At 40.0% G+C, this 12,721-nt stretch overlaps 2 protein-coding genes across 15 annotated transcripts in view; one reads left to right on the forward strand and one right to left on the reverse strand.

The window, feature by feature from the left end:
* LOC115237065 (plasma membrane calcium-transporting ATPase 3) overlaps window positions 1-3,880 on the reverse strand; it is a 77,630-nt gene extending 73,750 nt beyond the window's left edge. For 6 of the 14 annotated variants that reach the window (XM_029809874.1, XM_029809876.1, XM_029809875.1 and 3 more), the window contains exons 1-2: window positions 2,982-3,880; window positions 2,150-2,317 (exon numbers count right to left, since the gene is read on the reverse strand). The gene's annotated coding sequence lies outside the window, so the exon portion shown is untranslated. The remainder of the gene's footprint in view (window positions 1-2,149; window positions 2,318-2,981) is intronic. The other 8 variants (XR_003884294.1, XM_029809877.1, XM_029809879.1 and 5 more) reach the window with 2 other exon arrangements.
* A 1,800-nt stretch (window positions 3,881-5,680) lies between these two features.
* The window catches only part of LOC115237062, a 13,800-nt gene continuing 6,759 nt past the window's right edge, over window positions 5,681-12,721 (forward strand). Inside the window, exons 1-13 of the mRNA XM_029809861.1 lie at window positions 5,681-5,920; window positions 6,119-6,259; window positions 6,340-6,497; window positions 6,581-6,835; window positions 6,907-6,971; window positions 7,042-7,444; window positions 7,528-7,675; window positions 7,754-7,817; window positions 7,964-8,247; window positions 8,323-8,370; window positions 11,633-11,972; window positions 12,392-12,436; window positions 12,506-12,631. Of these exons, the coding sequence (XP_029665721.1) occupies window positions 6,179-6,259; window positions 6,340-6,497; window positions 6,581-6,835; window positions 6,907-6,971; window positions 7,042-7,444; window positions 7,528-7,675; window positions 7,754-7,817; window positions 7,964-8,247; window positions 8,323-8,370; window positions 11,633-11,972; window positions 12,392-12,436; window positions 12,506-12,631 (2,017 nt within the window). The 5' untranslated portion in view covers window positions 5,681-5,920; window positions 6,119-6,178. The remainder of the gene's footprint in view (window positions 5,921-6,118; window positions 6,260-6,339; window positions 6,498-6,580; window positions 6,836-6,906; window positions 6,972-7,041; window positions 7,445-7,527; window positions 7,676-7,753; window positions 7,818-7,963; window positions 8,248-8,322; window positions 8,371-11,632; window positions 11,973-12,391; window positions 12,437-12,505; window positions 12,632-12,721) is intronic.

Genomic DNA, 12,721 nt, shown 5'->3' on the forward strand with positions numbered 1-12,721 from the left:
GGTTCAATACCAAATTCCGACCGTCGTCGGCAGCACCGAAATAAACTCAACGGCCCCCTTACACATTCAGCATTTCCTATCCCGCGCGCTTTTTCCTCATCGTCGTCGTCGTCCTCGTCGACGTCGACGTCGACGTGCACGCGAGCCTCGCACGTGCGTAATTATTGGCGACCCTCTATCGATTCGTTTCGGGCCGGTTTCGTCGTAACGAACGAGCGAACGAACGAGCAGGCGAGCGAACGAGTGGCTGTCAAAGGTTGGGTATATTTCCTCGGCAAGTGAGTCTAGGTCACCCGTATCGGGTCGATACCACGAAAGCGGGACAAAGGCGAGTCTTCGACTGTGCCTCACGCGTATTACAGTCGGGCTGACCAGTTTGCAGCTGGTACTCGCATCTTTCGGCGAGTGCAAAAAAAGCTCGATTTCTCTCTCTCTCTCTCTCTCTTTACTTGTTCCGAGAGAGAAAGAGTCTCCCTCGAGAGAGGGACATCGCACTTTCGCGGAGGAATCTATGCCAACGGAAGCCAACGAAAGGCTTGCGATGATATACACGCAGAATGGAATCAATCACAAGCACGTGAGACACGCGACACACGCGTGTAAATTGATCACATCGACAAGGCCGTTCGATTTTATTTTCTTCCTCAAAGTCGAGACCTCGTATAGTTGACCATAAAATCTTAGAAGTCGATTGCAGCTTGGAATTCTTTACTCGAGGATAAACGTTATTAACATCAAGCATAAATTTCAATCTCGCCAAGTCGTACTATGTGTGTGAAGGAACAATTCGAGAAAATGTTACGCACTTTCCACGAGATGAAATAGCGAAAGATTTCTAAAATATAATGTATTGATTATATACAGTATCTCTCTCTTTCTCTTTCTTATCCATAGATTCATGTTCGCGTCGCGTGACTCGAATCGAGGTTTCGGAAGATTTCGAGAGTTGACGGTCCTCGGTCTTATCTCGAACGTAAAGAAGCTTTGTCGAGAAATTGCGAGCAGTTTCGAGATTTTGGCAGCGAGCTGAGCGCGACATTATACGCGAACTCGCGCAACAGAAACGGCGACGGAATGTCGGGGATATAATGTCCGAGGGTTCGACGAAATGGAACAGCGACTTCTCGAGTGAATTTCACGATTTCGTAGACTGGGCAAAATCGGCGACGGCTCTCGTGTTGGCGCACGCACGATCGGTTTGCATCCCTTAATCGAAACGGTTCCCTTCGACAATGCGCTTGCCCGATCCCGGGGCACGCGTCATCTACGAGACCCTCTCTCTCTCTCTTTCTTTCTCTACCTATCTCTTTCTCTGCCCGTCTCTTTCTCTCTTCACTCGCTCACTCTCAGGGTCCGCTGGCAGGTCTGCTGGCACTCCCGAAATAATGTTCGGAAGAACGGCAGAGCACAGGGGGAGAGGAACAGCGAGGGAGCAGAGAAAGGGGGGAAGGGAAGCGGACTGTAATATCCAGAGAAGAGGAAGATGAGAAAGGAGAACGGAACAAGAAACGCCCGGATCGAGCGCATGTTACATAATTTTCGTAACTCCACGGTGAAGCGGAGAGGGCGATGTGAACCTGGTGGGGATGGGGAGTGGACGATGGTCGTCGACGAGGAGCTCCCCCGAGGTGGTATTTCCTATGAAAGGATGAGAGAGAGAGAGAGAAAGAAAATGCTCGACAGAAGGGTATGCGCGTGCTCGTATGCGTGTGTACGTATGTGCGGATAGCTAAATGGATGGATGGATAAATGGCACGACCGGGGGATAGTAAAAAGGGGATGAACAGAGGAAACTAAAATGGAAAAACACCAAGAAGAATGAGTAAATATATTTACAAATGGAGAAAAACAGGGAGAGCGAAACAAATATATTTAAATAGAGAGAGAGAGAAAGAGAAACGAAGGGAAAGGAGGAGGAGGAGGAGGAGGAGGAGGAGGAGGAGGTGGTGGAGATAGTGGAGGCTCGTGTCCTGGTGGGCGGAATGGCGAATCAATCCTCGACGAGGGGAAGGGAAGGATGAGGGCGAGAAGAAAGAGGCGAAGGCGGCGGGTGGCGGCGAGGCGGAAGGGGGTGAGGAGGGTGTGTGGGGAGGGAGGGCGTGAGGGGGTGATCGACGGCGAGTGTGTTGGCGACATATACTCTACTCACCGTGGACGGTGGCAGCAAGATGTCTGCGAGGTGTCTCTTCTTCTCCTCGACGGTGGCAAGAGAGAGGAAAGCCCGATGTCACATACGCCGCTTCATCGGGCCACTGTGCTGCCGCTTAATACCACTCCGCGCGGTGCTCTCTTCGCCCGCCTTCTTCACCTTCTGCCACTAAAAATAAACTCGCTCGCTCTACCGTGCGCTCCTCCGGATGCCCCCGCGCGCGCGCGCGCGCGCTCGCGAGCCTTCTCCCTCTCCCGCTCTCCTTTTCTCTTTCTTTCTCTCTCTCTTTTTATATCGCGCTTTCTCTCTCTCTCTCTTTTCCTCGCTCTTTCTCCTGTTCTCGCGCTCGCGCCTCACGTCTTGTAACGCGACCGACACATTTATCCGCACTTTCGAACCGCTCTCTCGGGCATTCTCGCGCACCTTTCGCGCTCCGCGACCGACCGACCGACCAACCGCTCGATTCCCTAGAATCGAGGAGGTGGCACTGTGTCGCCTCTCGCCGCCGCTACCGCCACCTCCACCACTGTGGATAATGATGGCGAGGACGGCGCGACTTCGACGTCCGGAGCGGCACCTGGGATACCGAAACCACCCGAGAGAGAAAGAGAGAGTTCGTAGCAAGGGGGAGGGAGAGAAGATTCGGAGCCACGCGAGATCCGATAAAGAGTCGAAAAGAGAAAGAAAGAAGGGGCGGGGGAAGGAAGGAGCGACGATGCACGCTAAATCGCGCGTAAATCACGCACTCGCGGGTCGATTACTTATTCCGCGTGGATCTAACTCCGAAATTGTCGGGACGTACGTGCGCGCGCGCGCGCGCGCCCGTTCTTACCCCGGGGGATGCCACTCTGTCGTCGTCACCGAGAGCGCGGGACTGTCGCGCACTTCAGTTCCTCGTGGTCCCGTCGGCCCGCTCTCCCACCCTACTGGCGGTATCGACTGCGCCGGCGGCGACGACGCGACGACGAGGACGACGGTGGTGGTGGTGATGATGGTGGTGGTGGTTGTTCTCGGCGGCTACGACGGTGCGGGGCGGCCTTTTCTCCTTGATGCCCCTTTTCATATAGAGACAAATCCGCACAACGCCGATCACTGATTAAACTGATGGCTTACGGTGATGACGCGCGTTATCACTGGCGACCGGCGAGCCGCGACGACGAGGATGATTTATACTCCGGTTAGCTCGCTACTTCACGCTACTATCGCTGCCTGCTTGTGGCCGCGGATTGTGCGCGCGCACCTCCGTGTAAAACGTACGCGTGTGTGTGTGTGTGTGTCACAGCCGCGACGAAGACGGACACGACAAGTCTTTATCTATCTATCCATCTATCTATCTATCTTATCTCTCTATCTCTTTCTCTGTCTTTGCGTCTGTCAGTATCGCGATCGCGTGCTTCTACGCGAGGTGATCACGCATGTGCGTCAGCGCGTGCACGAAAGTAGATGATGAAAGAACAGAAAAAACCGGGGAAACACAAGCGAGGAAACACAGGCCGAGAACGATTGAAGGATATAGATAGAATAATCGAGAAAGAAATAAAGAAAAGAAATTAAAGCACACACGCGCACGTGTATACAGGAAAAGAAAGAAGGAAAGAAAAGAGAGGAGAGAGAGAGAGAGAGAGAAAGAGGAAGAGAAACGCGGATAGTAAAGTGCGTAAGACGGGGAAGGGCTAGGGGGCCTTGGTTTGTCCGAGATCAGGTGCGAATTAATACGCGTATCAACGGTACCGCGGTCGCCGTTATACTAAATCGAGGAGAACCGCCTCGGGAGGTTATATCGCGCTCGCTCGCTCGGCTTCGCGGGCGCATGCGCATTCTCGCGGTTCGCGCCACCCAGCCTTATGACCCGCCACCCCCGTCGTCGCGACCTCCACGATGTGATGCAGATTTTAAGATCGCTAAATTTTGCGATTTTTTTATCCTAAATAAAGCCGAGGCCCTTAAATAAATCCTGTTCCTTTGTTAATTACGTCGCTAATCGAAATAGCATAATATTTCATTCAATTCGAAAGAGGAGATCTCTTGACTTTTGTTAATGATGACGTCATATTTTTTTCTAGCATCGCGAAATGCTTCAAGATCAAAAACCACGATTGAGCAATCATGGTTGCCGATATTACTATATATATACACCGTATTTTCGTCTTAAGTGGTACATATTTTTGACAGACCTAAAACTAGATCGAAATTAACGAATTTTTGTTGTAGGTAAAACTATCAAAAAATGGAAATACATGTTTTATAGAGTAATCTTTTGAGAATATCTCCCTAAAGTTTCAATAAAAAATATCAAAAATTGATATTTCCTGGCAGCTATTTTCTTGAACGGTATTTGTAAAAATGGCATTCGCGGTATCAGAGATATCTCCGCCTTTCCTCATTTGAAACAAAAAACAAAAATTTTCTGTTAAACTACATGAATAAAACTAATACTTGTCATAGGATTTTTTCGATTTATGGCTTAGTTTTTTTCATAAATTAAAAAAAAATAATTTTTAGGTCGAAAATCGCATTTTTCGCTACAAATCGCTGCCATTTTTCGAAAAATCAATATTTAAAAAATCGGCTATGACAAGTATTATAGTTTTATTCATCTAATTTAAGGAAAATTTTTGTTTTTTATTTCAGATGAGAGGAGGCGGAGATATATCTGGTACTACGAACGCCGTTTTTAGGAACATTGTTCGGGAAAATAGCTGTCAGGACATCAATTTTTGATATTTTTTATTGAAATTTTGGGGAGATATTTTCAAAAGACTATTCTACAAGACATATATTTCAATTTTTTAATCAAATATAATTTTATTCACAATAAAAATTCGTTAATTTGGACCTAGTTTCAGGTCTGTCAAAAGTATGTAACCCTTTAATACGATATATAAAAATCTGCGAATTAATTTTACATATCTCTTCTGATTTATCTCTCCGGATTCCTTAATATATATGTATACTGCTTTTCCTTATTGTCGTGCCAAAGAGAAGAATCCGAAGAAAAGCAATTTCGCTGGCTAATAAAATTAATTTTTCTTGAAACTTGCGCACTTACTAATCTCTTAATTAATATTACAAGAATGTGCTTCGATAAAAAGTAATATAAACTGAAGTATAAGGAGAGAGCCACTAATTCAAATCTTTCAAGAATAGAGTTTCCGAGCTTCGATAGGCCAGTTTATTACGCGAACACGATTCCACGAGAGATGGCGCTAAACGACGCGACCTAAAGTTGTGGCGCGAACTTTTGAAATACGGTCTAGCAAATGTTCGACAAATATAGATCTAGCTTACACCGATATACTTTACCTCGTACTAAGTACTACACTGGCCAATCATAGCCGTTCCTTTAAAGAATGGAATGGCTGTGATTAGCCAATGTAGTATTTACGTATTAAAGTATATTGGTGTAAGCTAGGCTATTGAGCGAGTTTAGCAGAGAAAACTGCTCAGTAGTAATCGAACGTGATTGGCTCTTACTTTTAGAACCAACAAATCAACGTCGAATGTTGACAAGAAGATAACTGAGCACTTTCTCTACTGAACGCGACCAATTGCTTTACTATATATTTTACGATCTATGCCTGAACCATAGTAATAATAAGTGAAAAGGAGCAATAGCTATTGTTGTTGTCTTTAGGTTAAGTGATAGAGTGTTTTCGAGTGATTCTTTTGATAAAAGAAAAAGCGTGCAAAATTCTTGAGAAAATAGAACGCGAGTAAAGTGAGAAAGAGATATTGAATATTTATCTTATCACTATCTTATCCTTCCTTCGGGTTAGTACGCGGCTCGATAAATTGTTAGCAATAAGATAAAACACTATCATTTTTACTTGTTTTTTCCTTATTGTTGTAAGACATTCGCGTTGCATTATTTTGAATAAAAAACTATTTCTTTCACGAGAATTTAGATCCGTTTTTTTTTTATTTTATAAATATCAGTGCGAAAAAGTATCAGTAATGCTTCTTTTACAGTGATTGACACACATTTATGTTTCCTATGCGGATTATCGTGAGATTTATGAGTCAACAAAGATGGTCACCGTACAAGATATTGGTCTTCAACTTACAAAACCAGTAAAAGAGTTAGCAAAATGGAACTTTCCTTTTTCACAAGTATATTTACATTATCAATTTTCAATTATATAATAATAGTAATGTGTTATGTATTAAAATAATATCTTTTATTATTGCAGACTTTGGAGAAATATTGTTCATTATTCAATACAACGTGCAATAAAAGTTTTGGCGAAGCTGGACTTGTCCTGCAAAACTCTGCAGCTGTATATGTCCATAGACTCGATTCTCTCTGGAGTACAACAGAAAACTCCAAAAATTTATTATTGAATGATGAGTGAGTACCTCATTAATATATTAAAAAATCATATATACTAATTTAAAAAATTCTGTAAGTATATTAAATTATTTCTCTTTTAGACACGAAGAAGCAACACAAAATTCTACCAAGAAAAGAAATAGGAAGATTGACATGTGCTTTAAAGAATTCAAAGCTGTCAACTTTGCCAAGGAAATAAATAATAATATCAATATTAAAAAGGATCATATAACGCATGATACTGTCAAATCAAAAAAGCGCTGTTTTACTCAACTAGAAAAGGGTATTGCGCAACATGTCTCTATTGATATCTATGATGTAAATGGAGAAGTCATTGGTAAAAAATATGATTTTCGGTAAGTATCCCATTGTATTTTTAATGCATCTATTTTATTGTAAGATAATAATATCTAATAATATGTTGTAGCTGCAATCAAAACATAAGTATAGATGGTGTATTGGTCGATGCTTTGGCTGAGTTTGCACCTCAAGGTATATCATTGATTGTGAGAATAAATTTTTTTATTTAATTTAATATTTCATAGAATTATTTGTGTTTCAGATTTTTGTTGCGACAGTGATAATTCTGAGTCCTTATCGACTCCGGACTGTACAATACACGATGATAATAATCAAAACGATAGTAGCGATGTTGAGTCTGAAAGGAATAATAACGATTCACTGGAAGAAGAGATTTTTGATTCAGTTACATCTTTGGAATCGACTCAACAAAATCTGTCTTTGTCCGAGAACACTGGTTCCAATAATACACTCAGCGATATATCAAATGAAATGTATCCTAATACACAAAACAATAACAACTCATTGATAACTCACACCAACAGCACTATTTTGTCGAATAATAATGATTTGGATAATCATTCTTTGAACAATATCGGGAAAGATATAGATGTTGGTAGTGTATTGGATAGTCCACCCGAGTCGGTAAATTCGAAAGATAGAAGGTATTTTTGATATTTTTGCTACTTGTGATGTCTGACTACAAGAAACTTGTGTGAGAATTTTAAAATCGATGATATTATTTTAGAACGTCATCGACGGACGATCTAAGCTTGTTAAACGACACAAATGAGGATCTATCGCAAATAAATTTAACTACCAACATTATACAAAATACTTCTTCAAATAGCAGTACAAAGAGTAAAATAAAATTGCAGTCTTCGAGATCGAAATCGGTACACATAATAACACTTACAACTTTGCTATTAATTAATGATGTTTGGTGATAATATTGCTCAATTACTTATTTATAGACTAAACGAAAGTTTAACCGAATAACAAAGGACGAAACCTTTACACTGACTAAGAGAGGACAAGGTATAATAAAGAAAAATCCCGCGCATGTTTTGGAGGAATCGATTTTGTCGCGAAAAGATAAATCCATCTATAGTCTGTCTAGAGAAATTGTCTGATACAAATTTATTGATATACATATATACTAAACGACGAAATTCCTTTTCCAGATAGACCAAATATGTTCAAGAAAAATTTGAGTACCTGCATAAAATATATACGAGAGTACAATTCTTTGCAATACAACGATGTGATGAATGTAGATTTGGACTTCTTAGGATTTCAATTATGCGTTAATGTGGAAGCGAATACGAATACTAGCGATAATAACATAACGGACACTTCGATTAATGAGATCTCCGAATCCCGCAGTTCGACTCCCATGAACATGTCACCTCCGCATGAAAATTTCTGCGATATTTGGCTGCAATCGGACTCGCCGCATTTCTTACCAGTAAATCGATGCTCGCTAAAATAATTCATAGGAAACATTAATTGTAAGATCTAATAAATCGAATAACGATTTCAGAAAAATATTGACAAATGGCACGAATGGATACAACCTAAATTACGCGAGGCCGAACAAAGATCAACGTTTTGCATTCGCGACTATGCGTCGCAAATTATGGAGACTCTGAAGACGAATGATCAACGGAAAATCAACTTTGACGCCGTTATTCAAAACCAACACGAAGTGGCCAGATACTTTTTAGCCTTGTTGGACTTGGTAAGAGACACGATATTTAAAAAAAAGAAAAGTGATATAATCGATGTAATCGAAAAATTACGTAATCAACAATTTTTAATGAAATTTATTGTCCGCAGGCCTCGAAACAAAATGTAAATATAAACGCGGATAAGGATCTCAAGCATGATATAGAAATTGTTTTATGTGAAGAGAATAGACCGTGTTCCATCAATTCTGGTTAAGTGGAGTTATGTGATTAATGAGCAAATATTCTAGTTCCAAGGGTGTTGCATATATGTATATTAAAGAAAATCAATTTATATATATCTTCGACTATAGGGAACAGAAAGCCCTGTTTGTACTGTGATATTCTATCGTAAGAGTGCAATTGAATATCTTTATCAAAGATATATATCTTGTATTTGTGTATTAAATACTTTTTGACGGGATATCTGCATATCTATCTTTTATTTCAGCCATTCCTTTTACTACCTTTTATTTCCTTTAATTGTCAAATTATAATTATATATATAAATGTATACGTCTGCAATTTATTGGAAATTTACGTTTCTATCGTACGTAATATTTTCATTTAATCATCGAGCGGTAATTCGTTGCCGGGCGAGTCGTAACGAGGCGTTACAAAAAAGAAACTGTGTTACAGCGTGAGATTGATTTTTTTTTTTAAATTAATATTGGAACGCATTCGTCGTTTATACCATGTATAACTGTGGCGATATGTGACAAAATGACAGAGCGTGCATTCACAAACGTGCGGATCTCTGTCGCACACCACGACGCCACGCACATCTCACACATACAATGTATGACAATTGGTCGTAGTGTAATATACACAGAGAGAGAAATGCTCAACGCATGCGTCTCGTCTGTGCCGAGCCGACGACGGGCGCACCGGCTCACGCTTTATATTAGTTTACATTAGGACAGGCATATAGACACCGCAAACGCCGTGTAAATTGTGTTTTTTTTTAACGCGCTGACAATTGCTTTCCCGGATGATCGCGTTGAAAGAAAATTGTCGTGCGTCGCGTTCCGCGTGAAATTAAATGTCATTGAATAGAAAGTAAGTTTATAAATTTTTATTATTATTTTTTTTTCATTGATGAGTGCCTCTCGCGGAAATATAATAGTTAACGTTTAAGAAAATTAGCGTTAACATTACAGTGTGTGTGTGTGTAATAAAATTAGAAAGAGTGACGGAAAAAAGATGTAGGAGATGGAAACTCGGGGATGTTACAGAAAAGTTTAATATAGAGTCCACTTGATAGTAACCAATTAGACGACACAGATCTATACACTTCGCTCCCTTGATCTTTCTCTCTCTTTCTCTCTCTCTCTCTCTTTCGCGATGCGGCAGAGATATTCAATTGAGATAGTTGCGTTCTGTTGCGTATCGCGTCTTCGCGCTGATACACACGTATTATCATTTACATGTTTGTGTAACATATAAATTACTACTCAATATTATTAAATATCATCAATTAACGATTTGACAAAAACTCAATAATTTAAGTTTATTTTAAAGTGTTTCTATTACGTTAATATCTCTAAGATTTTTATTATTAAAAAAATTTTTTTTTCTGCTTTTTTTACGTGCAAAATTGGCATAATTTACTCGCTTTTTCAAACGTAACTTTGCACAGGGATAAAACTAACTGCGTCAGCATGAACAGCAAGAGTGCATTACTGGTGCAACGATGGATGCTCCAACCGCGCTTGTTACTAGTTCTCATTTTGCTGCAATTTATCATTCAGTTTTTCACATCCGTCTATCTATACAAGTATATCACAAACGTGGAGAGCGATCTTCGCTTAGTAAAAAGACAGTATCCACCAGCACTTTCACGGCGGAGACGCAGCAGCGCATTGCTGACCGGCGAAGACAATGCCGTTTCTGACATATCAAGTAGAGTACGTATAAAGTATATATGTAATAATTAGTATATATATAAAAGAGATCGTTTTAACAAGAAAAAAAGTGTGTTTTTTCACTTCTACTCGTAAAAACAAGTCTAACTTTTTAAAGAGAGGAATGACTTCAAAATTCTGGAATTTTCTAATTATTAAAATATAATTAAATAAATATATGTATAATGAAAAAAATATAAATAAAAAAAGAAAAGAAAAAAATGTTAATTTTGCGGTCGAGAAAAATGTAATTTCTTAATTCTCTGTGAATATATGTAAATCCTAGAATTTTCTAAGAGATTAAAAATTTCCTGATTAAATTTCTTTTTAAAAATATCTTGGATCTCTCGTGTATAATATCACAGAATTGCTCGGTTGCAGATTCGAGAGGATAAGGAAATACAAGGTACAAAGAAGGTAACAGCCTCCCCCATCATGGTATCTGGCTCTGCGTCTTCGCCAACGGCGGCCGGAGGTCAAGACCCAAGTTGGGTCTGGTTGAACGCCGACACGCGAATACAAGTCAGTTCTCTGCCATTGTTAGAACTAGTTACCTGCTTCGCGATACATCCTCCTCAATGCTTTCGTCAAACTTCAAACTTTGCCGCGATGTTCCTCACTACAAGTTCCGTCACCTATACATATAAAATATCGCGTATGTAATGTAGGAACTTGAAGATAAGGAAGCTAAGTGTTCTTTAGACCCATTTCCCTTATTGCAACAACAATAAAAGTTCGTATAAACATAAACACTTTTATACGAGCTTCTTATTATTTTAACGTGAGAATTAGATCCAAACTGGGCGAGATATCGAGCTTAAGATAATATTAGGTACGCCCAAGTGAAACGTGGGCTAACAATAAGATCGTTGTTCCATAAAATTCTCAATCTATATATCAGTTAAACATATATATTCTTTCCTCATCTTTGAAAAATGATCTATAAAATAATTTGTTTTATCCAAACATTTTAAATTTGTTACAACTCAAATATTTTTATACAAAATTGAAAGCAACTATTGGACTAGGCCATAAAAAATACTTTAAATAAATTATAAAAATTATAAAAATTTAAATTATAAAAAAATATATAAATCTACACCATCTATAAATATATAAATCTTTACCATGTAGTAAAAAAAATTTATTGTGAATAATTTAATATAAAATGGCACTATATAATATTCGAGCAACCTATATATCTACTTACCCTGTGTTTCAGTTCGATGCAATCGAGAACTTTTGCCGTTCATCCGCAAAGTACTGTCCACCGGGCCTTCCTGGCGCTCCCGGAAACCCAGGTCCACCAGGTGAGCCGGGTCTACCAGGTATCCAGGGATTGGTGGGACCGAAGGGACCCCCCGGACAACCCGGCCATCCTGGCACCAGAGGACCCAAAGGCGACATCGGTCCACCGGGATTCGATGGAAGAGACGGTGTGCCCGGTGAGCCCGGTTTGGACGGCATTCCCGGTAGAAGTGGCCTGGATGGCATACCCGGGACCAATGGTAAGCCGGGTATGAACGGGTCATCCGGATCGCCTGGAAGAAATGGAACAGACGGTACGTTTAGATGTAGAATTATTTGACGAATACATGGCACAGTTAAAAATTCGATATAAAGAAGGATGTATATGTTGAAGATAAACATGCGAGATTAAATGTAAAGTACTTGATGGGAAAACGAATAAATGCATGGAAAAGCGGCTTTTCCCCTTAAATTTTTATTTTTAGCCAAATAGACATATATTATTTTATAAAAATGCTGCTTTTTAACATATTAATTTTTTTTATTACATAGAGATAATTTTATTTTGCTGTTATATAAAAATGTTGGTTATTACTATTTTTACTTCTTTATATCCGTAGTATAGTCGTAAATTTCGTAACATCATAATTCTACAACATTTTACAGCAGAGCCGTAAATTATTCTTTGCTACTTCGTAAATAAAAAATGCACTGATATCTTGTATTTATTTAGGAAGACCTGGCCAAATGGGGCCTCAAGGACCACCGGGACCTCGCGGTGGGTAATAAAATGTACCAGTGATTTCATCACTTCATTTGATTCACAAGTGAATTTTTTATGCCTCAGGAGATTTAGGTCCGCCCGGTCGTCCCGGAATGCCGGGAAAAAACGGCACGCCAGGTATACAGGCTTACAAAATGAACATCCATGATCGCAACGTGCATGACATATTGATACCGCCATCCATCGTAGGTAGGATAAAGACCACCGGCATTTTATTCTCTTATCGAGATTAATGTATTTTTTTTTTTCTTTTATAAATTTATTATATTTATATTATAT

The sequence above is a fragment of the Formica exsecta genome, unplaced genomic scaffold, assembly GCF_003651465.1.
Source record: "Formica exsecta isolate Colony F162 unplaced genomic scaffold, ASM365146v1 scaffold27, whole genome shotgun sequence".
In the NCBI taxonomy this organism is placed as follows: domain Eukaryota; kingdom Metazoa; phylum Arthropoda; class Insecta; order Hymenoptera; family Formicidae; genus Formica; species Formica exsecta.